Raw genomic sequence first — 21,683 nt, 5'->3', positions numbered from 1 at the left:
TGTTATATTCGGATTAAAAACAAGCTCTGAAAATTAAATATATAAAAATTATTATCAAAATTAAATTGTCCAAATCAATTTAAAAACACTTTCATCTTATTCCTTGTCGGTTCCTGATTCCAAAAACATATAGATATGATATGTTTGGATTAAAAACACGCTCAGAAAGTTAAAACGAAGAGAGGTACAGAAAAGCGTGCTATCCTTCTTAGCGCAACTACTACCCCGCTCTTCTTGTCAATTTCACTGCCTTTGCCATGAGCGGTGGACTGACGATGCTACGAGTATACGGTCTTGCTGAAAAATGGCATTGCGTTCAGTTTCATTCTGTGAGTTCGACAGCTACTTGACTAAATATTGTATTTTCGCCTTACGCGACTTGTTTTTATATTTAGTCAAGTTTTGACTAAATATTTTAACATCGAGGGGGAATCGAAACGAGGGTATGGTGTATGTGCGTGTGTCTGTGTGTGTGTCTGTGTGTGTGTCTGTGTGTGTGTGTAGAGCGATTCAGACTAAACTACTGGACCGATCTTTATGAAATTTGACATGAGAGTTCCTGGGTATGAAATCCCCGAACGTTTTTTTCATTTTTTTGATAAATGTCTTTGATGACGTCATATCCGGCTTTTCGTGAAAGTTGAGGCGGCACTGTCACGCCCTCATTTTTCAACCAAATTGGTTGAAATTTTGGTCAAGTAATCTTCGACGAAGCCCGGGGTTCGGTATTGCATTTCAGCTTGGTGGCTTAAAAATTAATTTATGACTTTGGTCATTAAAAATCGGAAAATTGTAAAAAAAAATAAAAATTTATAAAACGATCCAAATTTACGTTTATCTTATTCTCCATCATTTGCTGATTCCAAAAACATATAAATATGTTATATTCGGATTAAAAACAAGCTCTGAAAATTAAATATATAAAAATTATTATCAAAATGTTTTTTTCGAAATCAATTTAAAAACACTTTCATCTTATTCCTTGTCGGTTCCTGATTCCAAAAACATATAGATATGATATGTTTGGATTAAAAACACGCTCAGAAAGTTAAAACAAAGAGAGGTACAGAAAAGCGTGCTATCCTTCTTAGCGCAACTACTACCCCGCTCTTCTTGTCAATTTCACTGCCTTTGCCATGAGCGGTGGACTGACGATGCTACGAGTATACGGTCTTGCTGAAAAAGGGCAGCTACTTGACTAAATATTGTATTTTCGCCTTACGCGACTTGTTTCTTCCTGTCCTTCTTTCTTTCTTGTCTGTTTTATTCATACATTTCTGCTTTAATTACACAAAGGGTCAAACTGCCATGACGTTTTACGTCCCGGATGGTCAATGGTATGACTTCTTCAGCGGTCATGTCGTCATTGGTCCTCGTTTCGTCACAATAGCTGTGACGTCAGAGTCAAAACCAGTTCTCTTGGTCAGGGGAGGCTACATATTACCTTTACAGAAGCCTGGAGCAAATACCGCACAGAGGTATGATATTCCTCTGATTTGGGCAGTCGTGTGTTGTGCAACATAAAACAGTCCAGAAGGCTAATGATGCAATCGTCAATATAAGTGCAATGACAAACAGTTTCTCAATTACCTATTGTCAACGTTCAGAAAAAATAATTGTTAAAATCGATAAACAAGTCAGGAGGGGAGGGGATGGGGGAAACTGAACTTACCCGCTAGCGTCATTTTAGAAGAGAGAGAGAGAGAGAGAGAGAGAGAGAGAGAGAGAGAGAGAGAGAGAGAGAGAGAGAGAGAGGGAGTGGGAGTGGGAGTGGGGGTGGGGAGTTAGAACACTATTTATAATATGATTGTCTGAAGTAAGTCTTAGGCCAAAAATGTTGCCTTTCGTAAAGCTTCATAATAAAGCGCATAATTATGTTTCAGTCGCAAGAACCCGTTGAAACTGCTTGTAGCACTAGACAACAATGGAACAGCCTCTGGCAGTCTCTTCTGGGATGACGGAGTGTCTATTGGTTTGTATAGTTTACCACTCGATACCATGTACATGCAAATGATTGAACCGTTAGACCGGTAATCTTGCAGTTGGTGTTTCGGATTTTCAACCTTGCTTTTTCTAATTGCTGTTTAACTATATTCTTGAAAGCGTGCTACATAAACAATATCTCAGTCTTTCATCAGTGGAAATTATTAAAAATTGAAAATAATAATGTGTGGGTATACCAAATAAAAAATACATTAAGCCGTAAGTTCTGATTTTTTACTTTCTTTTGCAGACACCTTTGAGAATGGAAACTACTACTTTGCTGAGTTCAAAGCAACACCGGTGAGACGATTTTGTTAGTTTGTGGTCTTACATATGTAAAGCGAGAATAACAACAAACAGCATCATGTCATTCATCTAAAATAAAAGTGAAAAACACAAAAATCTAAATATTTCTGTTGGTTTATTCTTTAAATAAGCATGTATGCGTAACAGTGTGGTTAAACAAAAACAGGAATGGTACCCAAATTGTTATTTCCATGAGGCCGAAAACATCACGCGAAGGAGCTGGCGGTTGTTTTGACGATTACACATATTATTAGCTGAACATTGTCATGGAAACACCAATACAAAGTCCAGCTTGCTGTGTATCCACCAGGACTCACTCTCCTTCAAAGTCACCCACAACAATGTAGCAGAAACCTCGACCTTGACCTTCAGTGACCTTGACATTTGGGGTGTTGAGCCTCACGTGCATGACGTCACTATCAGGGGAGACAGCGGCCCAGTGGACTGGACGTTTGACTGGGACTATGACTCCTCTACCAAAGTAAGTGACACAAAGTATCCGTTAAAATACATCGTTGTAACATCTGTTCTAAATATCTGTCGTCTTTTAGTGTGTTCTGTTTACTGATTCATTGTTAAAACAAGCACACTGTGTATAAGTTGATTCACATTTCTAGAAACAAAATTGGATTTCTTGTTTCAGATCTTCAAGATCAGCAATATTGCCGCTCCATTATCAAGCAACTTTACAGTGAGTTGGAAGTAAGTATAACGAGCATGACAGTGGAAAACACTGCGTAATACGTGGCTGAATACATGTGTTTAATAACATGACACTATAGATGAAACTGAACAGTGGTGGAACATGGGACATTATATTATTTCTGCCTCAGACAAATTCGTAGAACCGCTTAGGCAAATACATTTACGCAAATGAGACACAAGATAATGACATTACCATTAGATAACGGCTAAACATTCCTTACTTTAAAAGGCGGAATGGTAAGAAAAGGCCACGGAACTATGATCTTTCATTAAAAAGTCTCACAGAACTTCCAAAAGTCCCTCTGATCTTGGGACCCTCTGACATTCCGCTTATTAAGTTTATGATGAGGTGTTCCGGGACTTTCTAAGTAGAGTGTCGGTGGGGAGCCCTGGAGTGTGTGAGAAAAAGAAAGCCATCAGAGCTTAGCGAGTAAAACATAGCCAGTAGGTCTATTATTTCAGCACTTGCATTTCTAATACAGTATTTCATCGCTTTCACTTTGGGAATCGAATTGTTGATTACCTCTCTGCAGAACTGTAGAGGAAAGCGCAGTTACCCGAATCGACTGCTGGCCGGAACGACAGGGCGGGGTGGATGTACCCGACATCAACAAATGTCAGCTGAGAGGGTGTGTGTACCAACCCCACAAGGACCCGGCAATACCAGACTGCTTCTTTCCGCAGAGTAACTATGGGTACAGGTAAGTGAGTGGAGCGTTTTAGGTCTGAGGTTAGAATTGTGATGACTCAGTTATCACGCGGCATCAATTTGTTTGGGTGTGGGTTTTTTTGTTTTTTTTAGGGGGGGGGGGGAAACAATAGTTTCTTCTTTCTGTCTTTCTTTGTGTTCTTTTTTCTATCTTCCTTTCTGTTATTTTGTTCTATAAATGTGTCTGCTCATGTTTATAATTTACTTAAGTTCTCTCTCTCTCTCTCTCTCTCTCTCTCTCTCTCCCTCTCTCTCTCTCTCTCTCTCTCTCTCTCTCTCCTCACCTGCCCCCATTCGATCGAACAATCCATGCCCTTGCTGCTTTCAGCGTGGATGGCCCCTGGGAGACGACTCCAAAAGGGTTGAAAGTCAATCTACGTCGTGTGGGAACTGGACCGTTTGGAAATGAACTTTCTCACATCGTCTTCACGATGGAAGAGTACGGAGACAACGTGATGCGATTTAAGGTGAGATATTTACACATAGCTTATCAACAAGAAATGAAGACTTTTAATCTCACAGGTAAATTAAAGTTTGCTTTAGTCTTGCACTTTATTTTAGCTGTGGCTGTTGTTTATTGTACTTAAAAAATGTATACATTAAACGGGAATTCTGTAAATATACCAACAGTAAAGCTTACCTAAAGTCCACTAAGATCCTACAAGAGCAAAATTAATTGAATCAGGTAGTTGAGTTGATTGAGTCAGGCAGTCACTCTGGCGAAATGTCGGTTCTCACTCACGTTTAACTTTCTTCTTTACTTTTTTTTTTTTTTTACAGTAAATACCTTTTCCCTAACTTCCCAAAATAATAAAGAAAAGAAAAAAAGACAGAAATAAGAGAACAAACGCAAATACTAAAAGCAAACAATTGCCAAGCAGACAGAAAAACAAAGCTACAGCTGAGAACGTAATCGAAAGAGCAGACAAACACGTAGATAAATACAGCATTTCAATGCAAATAAACAAGTAAATTCTGTAATTACATATCACATAAATGTGTATGGCTTTCCACTAATCCTTGGCAATTTCCATTTCTATTTCAGTTTGACACACCCAGTGAAGATCGCTACACAGTCCCCATGCAGCTGAACCTGCCCCAAGATGACGTCACTAGCTCTCAGTACCGATTTGAAGTCATCAGCAATGATACATTCGCTTTCCGTGTCGTCAGAGTTGCCACTGGAGCAGTTCTGTGAGTCATAATACATCTATTTCACATATCCCTGGTTGTTGTTGTTGCAGTTTCTATGTTCCACTTTGCCTAGTTAACTTCTCTATCCCTTATTTTGTCCTTCTCATCCCATGACAGGTTTGACACGGGTGTGGGCGGTCTGGTGTTTCACGACCAGTTCCTGCAGCTGTCCAGCCGTCTGGCAACCCGTAATGTGTACGGAATGGGAGAGAACATCCACTCCACCTTCAGACGCGATCTGTGGTACCACACCTACGCCTTCTTTGCTCGCGACCAGCCTACGAGGGCGGATGACACGCTGACAGTAATTTGCATTCCTTTTGTTCACCAGTGTCAGGGGCGGATCAAAGGGTAATGGAGGAGGGTTTAGGGGGAGTGTGACCGGGGTCCAGGGGCCGACCAGACCTCGATGAGGTCGAGGGGCAAAGGCTTGGTTAAGGGGTCTGGGGGGCGAAGATAATGTAACTTTATGAGGTGCATTGTAGGTCTCTCTTGAAAAATAACAAGGTTAATTGCTAGTGTACAGGGTGGCCCAAAAAAGCGCCCTATATATGTTCTATTTGATCTTATTTTCGACTGCGAAGAGCGATTTAGAATATTTGTTTACCAAACAATAGCAGAATGATGGGATGTCCTGCTACAACACGAACGTTGAAATTGTCCATGACTCGTCCAATCATGTCAGCTGGTATGCGCCTGATTTCCCTTCTGATGTTGTCCTTCTGAGCTGCCAGGGTCTGGGGATTGTTGCAGTATATCCTGTTCTTGAGGTACCTCCACAGAAAGTAGTCGGGTGGGTTGAGATCAGGGGAGTAGGGTGGCCCTATTTGTCATTACCTGCCAAAACGTTCGTGTGCTACACTGCATAATGTAATATACCATGCCCAATAAATTAAACATCTTTGACTTCTCTCTTAATTGCTGATACGGATTTTTGTTCTGGCTTTCAGCATTATCGCAACCACTACGGCACACACCCTTTCTACCAGTGCGTGGAAGAGGACGGAAATGCGCACGGCGTTTTGCTATTCAACAGTAACCCGCAAGGTAAAGAAGTAACAAGACATAATTATTTGCTTTATTTGTCGTATTGTTCACAATTCTGCGCGTAATATCACTTTCAAAGTATTCTCTGAGACAAGCATAGTGCCACAGAAATGTGAAAGAATCGAGATAACACGTTCGAGGTGATAATTTCAGAGACAGCAAAAAAAAACCCAAAAAACAATTTAAGGAGACACGGAGAAAAAGATAAAGTTTATGGAACAAACTCCCAGCAAAACGTGGTTGCAGCTGTTACCACAAGCAGGCAAAAAATGTTTGAATTCGAATAATAATCGCACGTACACACACACACACACACACACACACACACACACACACACACCACACACACACACACACACACACACACACACTCACACACACACACACACAAGCAATCACACGCAATCACAAAAACACACACATTCCCACAATATGTTTATATTACTTTCATCTGCTGTTGTAGCCATATTTACACAGCGAAAAGCCGAGTGCTCTGTCTGTCTATTTGTGTCTGTGTCTGTCTGTAACTTTGTGTTCGAATAAGGAATGTTTACTATTGCAGATTACACGTTCACACCACTACCTATGATCACGTATCGCACCATCGGTGGCATTCTGGACTTCTACCTCTTCCTGGGGCCAAGTCCTGAGAACGTCGTGCAGCAGTACACAGCTGTGAGTCGAGTGTGTGTGTGTGTGTGTGTGTGTGTGTGTGTGTGTGTGTGTGTGTGTGTGTGTGTGTGTGTGTTTGTGTGTGCGATGGTGTGTGCGATGGTGTGTATGTGTATGTGTGTGTGTGTGTGTGTGTGTGTCTGTCTGTCTGTCTGTCTGTGTTTGTCTAGTACCACTTTGTTTATATTTGACTGTAACCTCATTAGCACACAGTTTTATCATTCTTAGTTCCCATTCTGGTAGTTAAAACGTTTTCTGAGAAAGTGACTTGCATGACTGCTCGAGTTGGATTTTGTGTACATTTAGGATATAATACTATTTCACAGGCTGTGGGACGTCCCTACATGCCTCCCTACTGGGCCCTGGGCTTCCAGCTGTGTAAGTATGGCTACAACTCGCTGGACAACATGAAGACAGCGGTGGACAGAACCAAGGCTGCCGGGATTCCGCACGTACGTGTTTGTCTACAATAGTATCATGTGTTGGGTAATAATAATAATAATAATAATAATAATAATAATTGTCAGTAAGTACTGGTGTCACATGACTGATGTGAACCAGTTGATTGGCTAATTGCGATGCGCTAAACCTGTTAGCGCACTCTTGGAGTGCGCTAACTTTTCCACAGAGCGTATTCTTCCGCCCTTTGCCTAAGCGAGACTGTGCGCTCATCCTCAGAATTAATTAATGACATGTAGCTTATATTCTCCACAATACCAAATGACCATAAATTCCCTGCTTCTCAATTAAAGCAGAAGTGGGTTTTTTTCTGACAGATTGCATGTGCCTGTGCCAGTGCCACTGATGCCGCTGTGTTTCATCTAATTTTCGCCGACTTGCATAGATTCTTCTCATATGCCGTGTTAGTGACATGTAGCTTATCATCCACATTACCAAATGATGAGTTAGTATACAATTCCCAGCGGCTAACAGAAAACACAAGTGTTATTCCGATAACGTACCAGCTAGACTTGTTTGGAATATAGGTCTATGGGAAGACTGACTCGATCGACTCTGTAGCAGACTACACAGAAATACGACTACATCAGTTCAGTAAATGAATGGTTTCCGAATTATTATTTCAAGGCAAGAACAATCGTAATCGAAAACGTGTAGGGTTCAGAACGTTCTTACCATATATAAGACTTATTAACAGCCTGCCTCATGCGTGCAGACCATAGACCTCTAATATACGTCCCTGGTGCAGACTCAGTGCAGACTGCAGTGGTTCGCCCAGGTAGCCTAGCAGACGACATTAACCCCGCTCAGCAAATTAACATGTTGGGCAAATGTGAACGAAAAAACGATGGGGATATAATACGTGTAGGGTTCAGAGCATTCTTACCGTTCATATTTAGTATCAGACTCCCCGATGAGTGAAGATACAACACGAGAAATATGCCACATTTGTTTTGAAAATGTGCAAACCGTCGAGTCTCGCTTCGAGTCAATTCAAGGGGAGTCACTCCGCACAGTCAATCCGTCGAAGCTCGACTGGAGGTTTCGAATCGCAAATAACGAAGTCCTTTCTCCGAGTTCAAATGAGGTCTCTCTGAAAGATCATCACTGTTCAGCTTAACGCTACACTGGAATTTACCAACAGAAATTAAAATGCGTGTGACGAAAGCACGACACACTTGAGACACCCCACACAAAAGTAGATCTTTACTGAACACGACCTGACCACACAGTTATGCCTATTCAAATGCGCGTTGCAAAATGTGCGTTTGGAATCTTCTTTTTTCTATGACGGTACTGACAATATCGTTATTGAAACAATCCCAGTGCACTAAGGGATTTATAGAGCAAATCTCGAAAATAATTATTGAACTCAGCGCTATGCGCTTCGTTCAATAATGAATTTTCTCGATTTGCTCTATAAATCCCTTAGTGCACTGGGATGTCTCAATAACTTAAATAATAATAATAATAATAATAATAATAATAATAATAATAATAATAATAATAATAATAATAATAATAATAATAATAATGAATAATCATTTCATATAGCGCAAGTCCCGATTCACAGCTCCAAGCGCTTTACAATTCCAATACACACACACACACACACACACACACACACACACACACACACACACACACACACACACACACACACACACACACACACACACACACACACACACACGATATACACATCTTGACATTAGACAATGCAAGCAAACTAACCCAACACGGCGAGAAGAAATGTGGATGGATGTGTTTGTGCGGTTTCTGTTTCCTGTTCCCACTTGTTTTGACTCGCCAATTGAACTTTTATTTCATATTTTATCCCTGTAAAGTTCTCACCGCAATGTTCACCGTGGCTTATTTGTTCTTCACGTTCACGAATAGGGAATTCTTGTGATTGTGTCCGAATGTTGTGTGTCATGCAACATGCACATGTGATGGCATGCATATGTTTAAACACGTTTTAGCAAAGACCACAAGAGAATCAGAACTTGGTAATCCCATTTGTGGCATGATTCTGATACAACCGCATAGCCTGCAATCTGTGCTCTGTGTGCGGAGAGTCGTAATGTGTATTACTATTTGATTTGGAATTGTGTACAGAATAATTTATTTATGTATGTTTTTATGAGGCGCTTAGAACTGTTTAAGGATTTGCGCCATATAAATATCCTCATTATTATTATCATTATTATTATTTTATAATGTTTTAATTTTTGTTTGCTACATGCAGGATGTGCAGTATGTAGACATCGACCACATGTCGGAGAGACGTGACTTCACTCTTGACAACGACAGCTTTCGGGGACTGCCTGAGTACTTTGAGAGCCTCAGAGATCAAGGCATGAGAACTATCATCATTCTGGTCAGTCTCTTTTTTCTTTTCTTTTCTTCTTCTTTTTCTTTGCCTGTCCCGACTCCTTGTCCCAGTTTGCTCTCACACCATCCCGTCCCAGCATTCACTTCTCAATCCAAATATGAATTTCGTTGCGGCCAGTCTCTTGACTCATTAGCTGATTATGTTGACTTCGGGTGAACGTTCAACCTGTACAACTTATACGTGAAAAGGATAGCATCAAGAGTCTCAGATTTCAACCGTGTTCATATGTACAGATACATTTCAATAATCTTTCTCTGATTTCAAAAGACAGATGTCATCCGTTGACAAGAAGAAAAAACCCTTCTGTGAAAGCTTTATACAAAGCAAGCAATGCTAGAGATTCTTGAGCCACTAACGTACTTGGTCCGCGCGTGAACTCATGGTTGTATCTTGGCAAGATCTATGAAATCAAAGTTCTATGAGCTGAGACGTACTGTCTGGGTTTCAAAGCGTCTTTCTAACGCGGTCTCACTCAAGGATTGTGTGCACTAACAACACCTTTTAAGGGTAAAAAAAACCCACCAGAACCAAAAGACTTTCCTGGTTTGCTGTTTATGGTTTAATTAAAGTCGGGTGTCCGGTGTCTCAACTGAACATGCTCACCAGGACCACTTTAAGAGTGTGAACATTCCAGAGCCGAAACGGCTCTCGGTATACAATGACATTGTAATGCATAACGTTAAATTAAAGCAAATAAACAATGGCGACTGCACGTGAGAGCGAACAACAAAGAGACCAAAAAGCACTGTACTCATGTTAAAATGACGAATACGGAACGAATATCGGCGACGTTTTGACCTAAGGGTCTTCTTCAGGCACGAAAAGACAAGTACACACAAAAAAGAAGAACGACGATAAGTGCCGTTGTTTTGTCAGTGATTCTCCTTTCTTTCTGTTCTATCGTCTTTCTTCTTCTTTTTTGTGTGAGCTTGTCTTTTCGTGCCCGAAGAAGATCCTTCGGTCGAAACGTCGCCGTTATTCGTTCCGTCATTTTAACGTGAGTACAGTGCTTTTTGGTCTCTTTGTTAAATTAAAGGCTCAAGTCTCATGAACGTCTTATGCTATGTTCTGTGTCTTATGTTTTGATTGAATCCACTCGTCAGGACCCCGCAGTGGTGAGCAACTACAGTGACTACGAGCCTTACAAGGAGCTGAAGGCGGTGAGCGGCTTCATCAAGTGGCCCAACGACACGGGGTACACCTACCCTAAAGACTCCGCCGATGATGATGGGTCCATATTTGGTTATGTGAGTTCACTTTTTCTTTGACATACGTCGTTCACGTGTTACAATTTATTAAAAGTCGCTCAAAAGTCTGTCACTGCGTCTGCCTTTTTTTTAATAATACATCGTGTTGTAGTGTTGGGACATATTACTAAACAGGACAAATACCAATATCTTGTATGCTGTATGGTGGAATACATTCTTTTTCCTCTTCTTCTTCTTAAAAAGTCAAATGGTTGGGGTAAAATGTTAACAGACATCTTTGTGTTGTTAGTTTTTCTATTATTGTTTTTTTTCTTCTGTACTACTGTGTAAAACTCTCTGTTTGGTTGTTTCGAAAATCAGGAGAAAAAAAACACAAGAATGGTCAGTTCATGGAAAATGTAATTGACAAAACGAAACAAGCATTGATTGTTTGGTTGTTTTGTTGAAAAATACACGTACACAAATATCACAAAGAACTAAAGAGGTGTTATATTCTTGCAGGTATGGCCAAGAGGAAAAACAGTATTCCCAGATTTCTTCAAGTCTGAGACCAGACGGGTGTGGAGGGAACTAATCGTCAAACATCGCGGTAGAATCGCCTTCGATGGATTGTGGACCGTGAGAACACCTTTCGCTTAATTAATTGTTAACTATTAGTTTTCGGAATTTTTGTGTGTAAACCAGCGTTACTTATGAATTTTAGATTGAACAAGATTTGATTCAAGTTAATCTGAAATAATAATAATCAAATAATAAGGGCAGGGAGAATACATACTCGGATATTATGTAATGTCGCAAGGACATGAACGAGCCATCAGCTAGTGTTCGTCACATAATAAGGACACTCAGAATACTTACTCAAATATTGTGTAATATCCCAAGAACATGAACGAGCCAGCAGCTAGTGTTCGTCACATAATAAGGGCACTCAGAATACTTACTCAGATATTGTGTAATGTCGACAGGATATGAACGAGCCAGCAGTGTTCGGTACCAATGAAGACAGACCCTTCAACTGGCCGGCTGACGTCAAGCCCTACTGGAGTCTGAAATGTCCTGTCAGTAAGCTCGACGATCCTCCCTACAGAACAGGTAAGTTGAGTCAGTTTTAATCCAACAAATCTTATTTTAAATTTATATCTTAGTAGTCTTGTTTGGTCAAAAAAATAACACTTTCCAAACCGGCACGGTTGGCCTAGTGGTAAGGCGTCCGCCTAGTGATCGGGAGGTCGTGGGTTCGAACCCCGGCCGGGTCATACCTAAGACTTTAAAATTGGCAATCTAGTGGCTGCTCCGCCTTGCGTCTGGCATTATGGGGTTAGTGCTAGGACTGGTTGGTCCGGTGTCAGAATAATGTGACTGGGTGAGACATGAAGCCTGTGCTGCGACTTCTGTCTTGTGTGTGGCGCACGTAATATGTCAAAGCAGCACCGCCCTGATATGGCCCTTCGTGGTCGGCTGGGCGTTAAGCAAACAAACAAACAAACAAACACTTTCCAACAAGTAACCTTTCTTGTGTGTGTTTATCTTTTTTATCTTGAGTCGGTGTTACATATTTTGCCAGGATTCTGGCATGTCTTGAGACATGCAAAATTCCAAGAAATAGAAGTATTGTCAAGTATCCCTTAGAGAATACAGTTCTTGAGTAAGCTTATGTGACTGCATACATTACTAAAAGAATGAACAAAAAGTCCAGTTTGCAGAAGTACAGTGATTATCTCAAATGAGCATATTAGAATAAAAGTCTATTTTTTTTTCTAGTTACGCAAATTTAAAGTTCACGGCGAACTTAGAACAAACGTGATCGAGTTGGAGTGGGTTTTTTTTTGTTTTGGGGGGGGGGGGGGGTTTCAAACTCAAAGTTAAATGCCTTCAATCCACTTGCCATTTGAAACACACTCAATACTCAAGCTTTTATGTTTTCTTACAGGGGCTTCGTTTAACTTTGACGAACAACAACGTCGCGGCCGTCTGTCGGACAAGACACTGTGTCTCACCGGAGTGCAAGGTGAGCACGGCGAATATCGGCACTACGATGTGCACAACCTCTATGGATGGTCTCAAACTCCGCCTACACTGGAGTAAGTATTATTTATTCTGTATGTCTTGCAGCTGTAGTGGTGTTTAGATTCTCTCGACATTGGAAAAGAAGGCTTTTGAGGAAGAGAACTATTAAACTATGAGACAACCTAGCCAGCTTTAATCACGTCCATTGGTTCCTATAGCTTTGCCATGTCAAGACCGCCATTACTCTAAGTTAGTTATGAAATGGCATAAAACGAGAAAAGTTTGTGGGTTGAAGAGGCAGGAGACATATATTGACGATAGTGGGGTTGCAGAAAAAATGTTGCCACACGGCAAAAGAGAAAAGCCGGAGCATATTAGATGTCAAGGGAAGGTCATGTTAAGACATTTTGTATATACACGTGTAGATATCACTATTTATGAAAGTGTAGATACCTTGTTATATATAATAATATTCTAAGTGTACATAAATATATCATCGTTTATACAACCTTACTGTTTAAAAATCCTCATTATTGTCCAGTGATGTAGTTTTACTTTCCATCGCACAGAGCACTGCGGTCAGCAACAGGTGAGCGAGGTGTTGTGGTCACCAGGTCCACCTTCGTGGGCAGTGGTCAGTATGCTGGACACTGGCTGGGGGACAACCTCAGCTCCTGGGGGGACCTCAGGGCGTCCATCGTGGGCATTTTGGAGTTCAATCTCTTTGGATTTGCATACGTGAGCATATCACTTTAGCATGGTGTATTTTCTTACGCAGACTGGGTTCGTCAAACTTAAAGTCATGGTTTAGTTCGATTCGTTCAATTTGTTTACAGTAATTTAGTTTTGGGTTGCCCAATTGAAGTTCTCGGTTCAGTGTGTACCCTAGTGAGAAATAACATTCTTTGATTCTTTTTGCAATATCATTTGCAAAGGATTGGTACCACTACTTCATTTAAATATCTTATTATTTATTACTTAGTTATAAGATGCATAATGTAAATGTCTATAATCTTCCTCGATACTTAACAATCTTTACATCTTTATGAAATATTCATACCGTAAAACGTGTCCATCTTTCCATGTAACCCAAGACGTTCTGTTATTTGATTTCACGCTTTACTATCCCATTGCGTGGAAAATACGAGCTGCTTCCGGTCTGAGGATTATAAGTCCATTGCTCTACCCCCTGAGACAACAGACCCCATACCCCGCCGCGAAAACGTGTTGCTTCTTTGTGTTCTTTATAATCTAAAACAACAAGATGACTGTGGGTAAAATGAACAAAGTTGAAAAACAGTTCTTTTGTTTTTCAATTTTCTTTATAATCACCAGACGGGAGCAGACATCTGTGGTCACTTGGGGACGGCAACGGCGGAGCTGTGTAAACGCTGGATGCAACTGGGGGCTTTCTACACCTTCTCCAGAAACCACAATGCTGTGGGCAACCGGGTAAGTGTTGTGAGACTGCTATTTATTTATTTATAAACTTGAGCAAATTAAAGGCGTAGTTCTTCCCGTTAAAAAATTCGGTTCTCTAATTCATTATCAGCTTTTAAGAATATAAATTCATTAACAACTCCCATTCTGCTCAGGCTGTTGATTTTTGGTATCTGTCAAACGAGTAAAAGCATTATCCCATGCAGAAGCCATTCCAGATCAGAGATGGTAAGCCGAACTGTTTACACGGGAACGATTGTGCCTTTCAATAATATTCTTTGCAATAACTTGCTTAGGTAGTGAAGTCTTAGTTTGACTTGGAATGATATTTCCGCTTGGGAGGACAAATACGCAGTATTGAGTCGGAGACTCTTATGGACACTGCATATGCAGGTGGTGTCTCTAGACTACGCAGAAAGTAGTGATTTTCAGCAATGTGTACAATCACAGAATCTGCCTCATTCTAAACCGGAACTTCATTGAATCATTGTTTGTTTTCACGTCAACAATAACATTTGTTATTATTTCAGTGATAAAAGTCTTGTTTTTTTCCAACAGGACCAAGATCCAGGGAACTTTGGTGAAGAAGTCAGCCGTGTAGCACGTGAGGCAATCGAGACACGCTATTGGCTGTTACCTCATCTCTACACGCTGTTCCATCAAGTTAACACTAACGGAGGCACAGTTATACGGCCTTTGCACCACGAGTTAGTAGGACTTTCATTGGTTTTTAGACAGATCTGTCATTTTATTTAAAGACATAGGATACGTGCACCGATTGACTCCAAAAATCAATGTCGCTAATATTTTGCATGTACAATGTTTAAAGTGCGCTGTAAACAGTGTGAAAAAGGTCGAGAAATCTACCGGACAGACTTTATTATCAGACTTTTGAATATGATGACATGCCAAGAACAATACGAGAAAATAACCGAGGGTTAGCTAATTAAATGAGGGATCTGACCAATCATTTACAATCCCAGGACCTATTATGTGAGTAGTGTGTGTCCGTGGTTTGTGTTTGTTATAATGATGTGTATTGATTTGAATTATAGTTACGCGTCTTTCCGATACGACTGAAAATAGCGAAATTACACAACCTTTTTGTAGGCTAAAATAAGATCAGTATCTCAATGTACATACACAGATTTCCTGAATCGTCCACACGATTGTATTCAAAACTTGACACAATGCAGAGCAGAGTCCACACAATCACATAATAAAATACAACAATTGACAGGGTTTATAACCACTGGTTTGTCGTCTTCAGGCATAAAAACGAGTGAAATAGATTTTAACCACCATATTGATGTCTTCAGGTTTCCAACAGATCCTAAGGCTCTAGGCAACAGTCGCCAGTTCTTGTGGGGAGCACATCTTCTCATTTCGCCCGTTCTGTACCCGGTAAGTGAAAGCGAATGTTGCTTTCTTTTAACTTCAACGTGTAACGGCTCTGTAATTTGTGTTGTCTTTTTAAGGTAATTTTGTGTGTGCTTCGTAGTTTAAAGTATTAGCAAACCATTACCAGAACATTCGACTCTGTTTGACATGAAGATGACCTCAGAGTCGAAAATGTCGTATTGGCAAGCTGTGTACTCAACCTTGTATTAATCAAATTAACGCAAGTACAGTACTGTTTTTGTCTTAATTTAAAAAAATAAATATATGTGTTTGTATTTGGTGATTCTCCTGCTATGTTGAGATGTTATAATGTAAACATCATGCTTTAAAGTGGATGCTGTCTTGTGATATCTTATAACCTTCGTGGTTTAAAAACAACGTTAAACACCAAATAAAGAAAGAAAGAAAGAAAGTTGTAATATCTTATTGTTGTCCTTTTATGCTAATATGTAGAAGTGTACGGTTCTGGAGTGTATGGCTCTGAGGTGTACAGGTCTGAGATGTACGGTTCTGAAGTGTACGGTTCTGAGGTTTGCAGTTCTGAGATGTACGGTTCTGAGGTGTGCGGTTCTGAGGTGTACGGTTCTGAGGTGTACGGTTCTGACGTGTACGGTTCTGAAGTGTTCGGTTCTGAGGTGTACGGTTCTGAAGTGTTGTCACGAATTGTGTTAACATATAGTCTTATATCTTAAAGTCTTGATATTCGGAGGTAATATTTCAAAGCGTGAAGCTCATGGAGTTATTGTGTGGTTCGCGCTATGTCAGCTTTAATGATGTATTCTCATGATTATTGATAAAACGAAGTCTGTGTAAAAGTATAACATGGAATTCAGTTTGTTAAAAGTGGACCTTTTACAGTCGTTATATCAGTCTTGAGCGTCTTGTTTGATCGACAGCCGTCCTATACAAGACGTACTAGCTCTGGCAGTGACAAAACCTAACAGGCTATTGTGTTGTAATGAAGATAATTGCATAGTCCATATTTAAAACTCACAATTAAACAGTAAATACTTGCTCTTGATAATTGTTGAAATTAGTTTTAAATGGATGTCTAGGCTAGATAGAATTGAGAAGAAAAAAATTGACCCGATTTAGCCTGTACTCAAGCCGTCAAGCAAAAAGAATACGAAAACATTTTTATGAGAACATGGAAATGCCTTTTATTGCAGAATGTCACATCGTTGACCTACTACGTTCCATCTGCAAAGTGGTACGATTTTTACAAGGTAAGTAGACGAATGTTTCATCATCTAAAATTTAGTACAAAGGCAAACCTCACTGTTACAGATGAACAATTAACAAAACAACAAACAGACAAATGAACGAACCAACCATGAAACAGACATGCAGACAGACAAACAAATAAACAAAACAAAAACCAACTTGCAAAAATCCAACAACAGACAAAGGAACGAACCAACCATAAAACAAACAGGCAGACAGACAAACAAATAAACAAATTACCAAGCAAGCTAGCAAACAAGCAAAACAACAAGACTTGTCGACTCAGATATTCTTTATTTCTTTTGCGTAAAATCCGTTTTTCTTCCTTTTAAATTTGTTGAACACATCCCCCCCCCTCCCCCCCCCCCCCCCCAATCATTTATAACTTTACCTGCTCTTTCAGTTTTCTCCCTTAGTTCCATGTCAGCATGAACATACTTTTTTTCTTCTAAAAATGTCCCCGTCGGAGTTATTAATGCTGTGGAAGAGTTGCACCCTTTAAAAACAATGATGTAAAACTAATATTGCGATGCGACCCATTAGTTGAGCCAAGCGATTTGTGAAGGAACTCTTCCTCGAACACAACATTTCCCGACAGAGTTATGGCCAAACATCTTTTTCTCTCTTAATCAAATTAGTCAGTGACCCCGAGAATGTTGAAATTTCACTCATCAGGGAAAGGAGGTGACGTCAACAGGCGGCTTCGACAGAACAGTTGCCGTCAAGCCAGAATCCAAAATAGAGTTGTTGGTGCGAGGCGGCGTGATTATGCCCTTGCAAGATTCAGCTCAAAATACCACTTTCAGGTTGGTATTATTTGTGTAACTAGTGTCGCGATGATATTTATAACAGATGTTCTGTAGAAGTTCATACTTCTATGCTGTTAATAGTTTCAGACGTAGCCTATTTGGGTTTTGGCTTTGTAACAAGTGTTACATTTAAAAAAAACGAGATTTAATATTGAATTCCCTGTTGTTGTTGTTGTTGCTGTTGCTGTTGTTGTTGTTGTTGTTGTTGGTTTTTATTTTTTATTTTTTTTATCCCTGTATGAATAAATGTTTAAATGTTGATCAACTGTATATATGCAGTTCGCGACGACACAGTGAAATAAAACATTGTACAAACTTTCCTTGCACAAAAAAGGTTATTTGCTGCAAAATTAAGGAATTTAATTAACGTATTTAAAACTGCGTATTTTGTTTTTCCACTCGATCCAGTCGGAAGAATCCATTTACACTGTTCGTTGCTCTTGACAACAACAACGCGGCAACACAAGCAAGCGGACAGCTCTTCTGGGACGACGGTGTTTCTGTCGGCAAGTTTTTTGTTTGTTTCTTTTTAATTTAATTTGGATACAGATTTGATTGTTCTTTCAAATGACCTGCAAAACGTGTTGTGCTTTTCTGATGTTTTTGTCAATTTTAACGCGGGAATCTTGCTTTTGCGAAATTGGTTGTATGGGGTGTCTGTGTTGTAGGTTCCACTGTTCTGTATAGACATCAACTTATGTAACATCAATCTGTTTATTGCATAGTAATTGTAGGGCAATGCATGGCCTTTCTAGTCATATAACTGGTTTTACATTTAACGGCCTCATCTCTCAAACGCATCTGCCTAGTTGTCATGACGCATAGTATAGATCGTTATTTTCTTTTCACAAAGACTGTTTAATCGACGTTGTTTCTGCCTTATTTATCTTTTTCTATAGATACATTCCAGAGTGGAGATTATTACCTCGCCAACTTCTCAGCAACTGAGGTAAGTTCCGTTCTCATAGATCAATAAAATCAATGAACTTATGGCATCTTCAATAATTTAAATCCAAATAGTGCTGGGTTTTTCTTTTACAATTATATCAATTGTATTAAATATCTTTTGACATGTAATGTAATTATAAGAATTTTTGCGCTGCCAATGAAACACATTAAGAATGACCTGCATACCAGAAAACAATTGTTCTCATTTTTCTTGAATTATATAAACTGGAACAAATTTGTTGTCTTTGCCTTCAATAACTTATTCATTTTAAAATATACTGTCCACGGTGTCAATTTAGATACTTTTTGTAAGAAATTTGGCCTCAATATATGCCAAAGGAACTCATCTGTATTGTAGCTGAGACACGCGTGCAAGTGTGTACTTAAACATACTCCATTACTATTTTTTATTGAATAAATGAATACGGATTGGTGCAACTGGTCTTACTCTGGCCTCAGTGTCAGATCACCGATTTAGTTCATAGTGTTTGTTGTTGTTGTTGTTGTTGTTGTTGTTGTTGTTGTTGTTGTTGTTGTTTTTGTTGTTCACAGTTGATGATGTGGTGGCGATGGTTGTGGTAGTGGTGTGCTGATATTTTTTTGCGTGTGTTTTCCTGCATGTTTTGTGATTCGTGTTATTGTTTTATTGTTTTTCCGTTTGCTGTCTTGTTGTTTTTGTTTGGTATTTCTTCAATTGTACTTTTTGTTTGTTTGTCGTGTGTCTTTTTTTCTAAAAATGTTAACTTGTCATCTTCATGTAATCTATGCGTAAGCGTATAATTATGAGTGTGCTTGAGTTGCCGTGTGGTGAGATGTGTGCGCGTTATAAATTCTCGTATTATTATTATTATTAATATTATTATTATTATGTATGTTTTCAGACCACTCTCACGGTGTCAGTTATTCAGAACAACGTTGCAGAGATCCAGACACTATACTACGGCGACATCTACATCCTAGGTGTCCCTTCTCGCGTTGTCAGCATCACTGTCGATGACTTCACTTCCGGTACAGCGAAACAGGACTTCAGTCCAAAGTGGTCGTATGACTCCGACTTCAAAGTGAGCATTGTAATACACTGTGCAAACCTTGAAAGTTTTATGAACAAATCGGTAACATGGGATAAGCCTCCTCTTGGACACATACCAAAAATAAACTGCCTAGATGCTCTCAGTGCGAAGTGAAGAATTGTTAGTAACTCATTTCGCAGATTAACAGTAATTTCGGGTACATTCATTTAAAACAAATCAATCCTGCATTGACAGAAGCAAGCAGTTGATTTATGGAATTTGTCCAAGTCAAGGGATAGTCTTACCCAATTTGACAGCAACGGCAGATTTTAGATGGAGAGCCGGGTCGTCTTCATGGGAAGTACTGCAGTGCACTGGTATACCGAAAAATCGGTTTAACCGACGTTTGAAGGCAAAATACCCGTTCGCCTTCTCCGCCAACTGAATTGCTATCTTGACTAAATGTTTTCTCTCATTTCTTTTCAGAGACTTGTAATTGAACGTGTCGGCGTTCCACTCTCTCTTTCTTTCACGGTGACATGGGGGTATGTATAGAACATTTAACATTGTTTGTTTTTTCATCAAGCTGTTCATAGTTTCTATATTAGTACTTGTGTACTACTATACCGCCAAAGCAATTCAGTATGAATCTTGACACGCTTCGACTGCAGAGCGATATTTTTCACCTACAAGGTAAGTGTGAAACTTGAGAGTTAGTTAAACAAAATACAGTAAACTTACATCATGTTCAAGTATACAAACACACACCGAAAAACAACAAAATCCAAAGCACAAAAGAATTTGGAGCAAAGAGTACCAGTGTTGTAATAATGGCGAATGTTTCATAAGCAACAACCACAACAACCCAAATCTAAATACATGTACTCGCATCTGACATTGATTTTATCTTTCTCCAGCATCATTACAGAGGAAGAATTTAGCCGGGTGGATTGCTGGCCCGAGAGACAGGGAGGGATGGATGTACCCGACCTAAACTCCTGCATGCGAAGGAACTGCGTGTGGCAGCCTCACTGGCACGAGAAAGTTCCAGATTGCTTCTTCCCCACAGACAATTTTGGATACAAGTGAGTTTGTTACGCAATAGACGATGTTTTGAAATATCTCTGTCAGCATTTTTGTTGGTTGTGGAAGAGTTTTGCCCCTTTAACTTTAAGGTCATGTCCATTGAATATCATATCTACTTGCGTGATAGCTGTATTCTGTCTATTGTTATAGTCTGTCTCTCTGAGTACCCCTTTAGACGAATTCCAGAGAAGAAACAAAACCTGTGCATGTTGTGTTCCCTGCGAAGTGTTTCTCCCCTTCGAAACAGCGAGGCGATGTGTTGTAAGCAAGGAGACATGATATTCAATAATTATAATATTCAACGCGTTTTTTACTGCTCACAAAAACTATGACAGACAGGAAGACAGACTGACAGTGCTTTATTGTTTTAATACCGACGCCAAAAAAACTGTATCCGAGTATCAAACATTCTTATACGTTTTACTAATGTTACCAATGTTAGTGCGACTAAGACACCACCACTACATCCACGTTTACACTTCTATCCAGGGTGGATGGTCAGTTTTTCGCCAGCCCATTGGGTCAGAGTGCTCGACTGACCAGACTGGGGCCCGGACCTTTCGGTGATGACTGGAACAATGTTCTTTTCACAGTAGAGGAACATGCTGATGATGTCCTGAGATTTAAGGTAAGGATTACTTCTGCTCCGGGGGCTCTGATGTCACTGGCAGGAGCCTTGATTTTATTTGAATAAGACCGTCGATGGAATCGATATTGCCCTATATAACTCGCCTGAAGGCTTTTTGCCTTTAGATGAATGGACAATTTTGATTTTCTGGAACTCTTATTTTCGAAAGTGTCTTGCATTAATTTTCCTGCTTTTGGCAATGTCAGCTTGTTCAGATATTTGTAAGAAAGTGAAGTTTAAATACTCCTTCCTTAGCACTTAATCGAGATGACGTACATATATATTATGTTATTCCGAGTACATTCATGCGTGGCGGTCTCATGAAAATGGCGCTGCGCTTGGTATAAAGGCAGAATTCGCTATCCAGAAACATGCGGGAATTAAACTGTGTGACTCTCTCAAAACACATTGCTTTTATTTTTATTTGGTGAATGATTTGTTTTACCTTAAGC

The 21,683-nt window shown here is 39.8% G+C and overlaps 1 protein-coding gene across 1 annotated transcript in view; it reads left to right on the top strand.

Moving 5' to 3' along the window:
• LOC138967731 (maltase-glucoamylase-like) overlaps positions 1–21,683 on the top strand; it is a 55,503-nt gene that overhangs the window by 16,345 nt on the left and 17,475 nt on the right. Inside the window, exons 17-45 of the mRNA XM_070340387.1 lie at positions 1,297–1,478; positions 1,884–1,972; positions 2,234–2,283; positions 2,600–2,770; positions 2,933–2,991; positions 3,528–3,695; positions 4,032–4,170; positions 4,749–4,897; positions 5,015–5,201; positions 5,848–5,944; positions 6,507–6,619; positions 6,943–7,068; positions 9,324–9,455; positions 10,574–10,717; positions 11,180–11,296; positions 11,644–11,770; positions 12,609–12,759; positions 13,255–13,423; positions 14,021–14,137; positions 14,684–14,832; positions 15,445–15,529; positions 16,696–16,752; positions 17,426–17,556; positions 17,968–18,065; positions 18,459–18,508; positions 19,389–19,568; positions 20,004–20,062; positions 20,435–20,602; positions 21,093–21,231. Coding sequence (XP_070196488.1) covers positions 1,297–1,478; positions 1,884–1,972; positions 2,234–2,283; positions 2,600–2,770; positions 2,933–2,991; positions 3,528–3,695; positions 4,032–4,170; positions 4,749–4,897; positions 5,015–5,201; positions 5,848–5,944; positions 6,507–6,619; positions 6,943–7,068; positions 9,324–9,455; positions 10,574–10,717; positions 11,180–11,296; positions 11,644–11,770; positions 12,609–12,759; positions 13,255–13,423; positions 14,021–14,137; positions 14,684–14,832; positions 15,445–15,529; positions 16,696–16,752; positions 17,426–17,556; positions 17,968–18,065; positions 18,459–18,508; positions 19,389–19,568; positions 20,004–20,062; positions 20,435–20,602; positions 21,093–21,231 — 3,603 coding nt within the window. The remainder of the gene's footprint in view (positions 1–1,296; positions 1,479–1,883; positions 1,973–2,233; positions 2,284–2,599; positions 2,771–2,932; positions 2,992–3,527; positions 3,696–4,031; positions 4,171–4,748; positions 4,898–5,014; positions 5,202–5,847; positions 5,945–6,506; positions 6,620–6,942; positions 7,069–9,323; positions 9,456–10,573; positions 10,718–11,179; positions 11,297–11,643; positions 11,771–12,608; positions 12,760–13,254; positions 13,424–14,020; positions 14,138–14,683; positions 14,833–15,444; positions 15,530–16,695; positions 16,753–17,425; positions 17,557–17,967; positions 18,066–18,458; positions 18,509–19,388; positions 19,569–20,003; positions 20,063–20,434; positions 20,603–21,092; positions 21,232–21,683) is intronic.

Source organism: Littorina saxatilis, linkage group LG5 (assembly GCF_037325665.1).
Source record: "Littorina saxatilis isolate snail1 linkage group LG5, US_GU_Lsax_2.0, whole genome shotgun sequence".
In the NCBI taxonomy this organism is placed as follows: domain Eukaryota; kingdom Metazoa; phylum Mollusca; class Gastropoda; order Littorinimorpha; family Littorinidae; genus Littorina; species Littorina saxatilis.
This window is presented reverse-complemented; position numbering and strand designations above follow the sequence as displayed.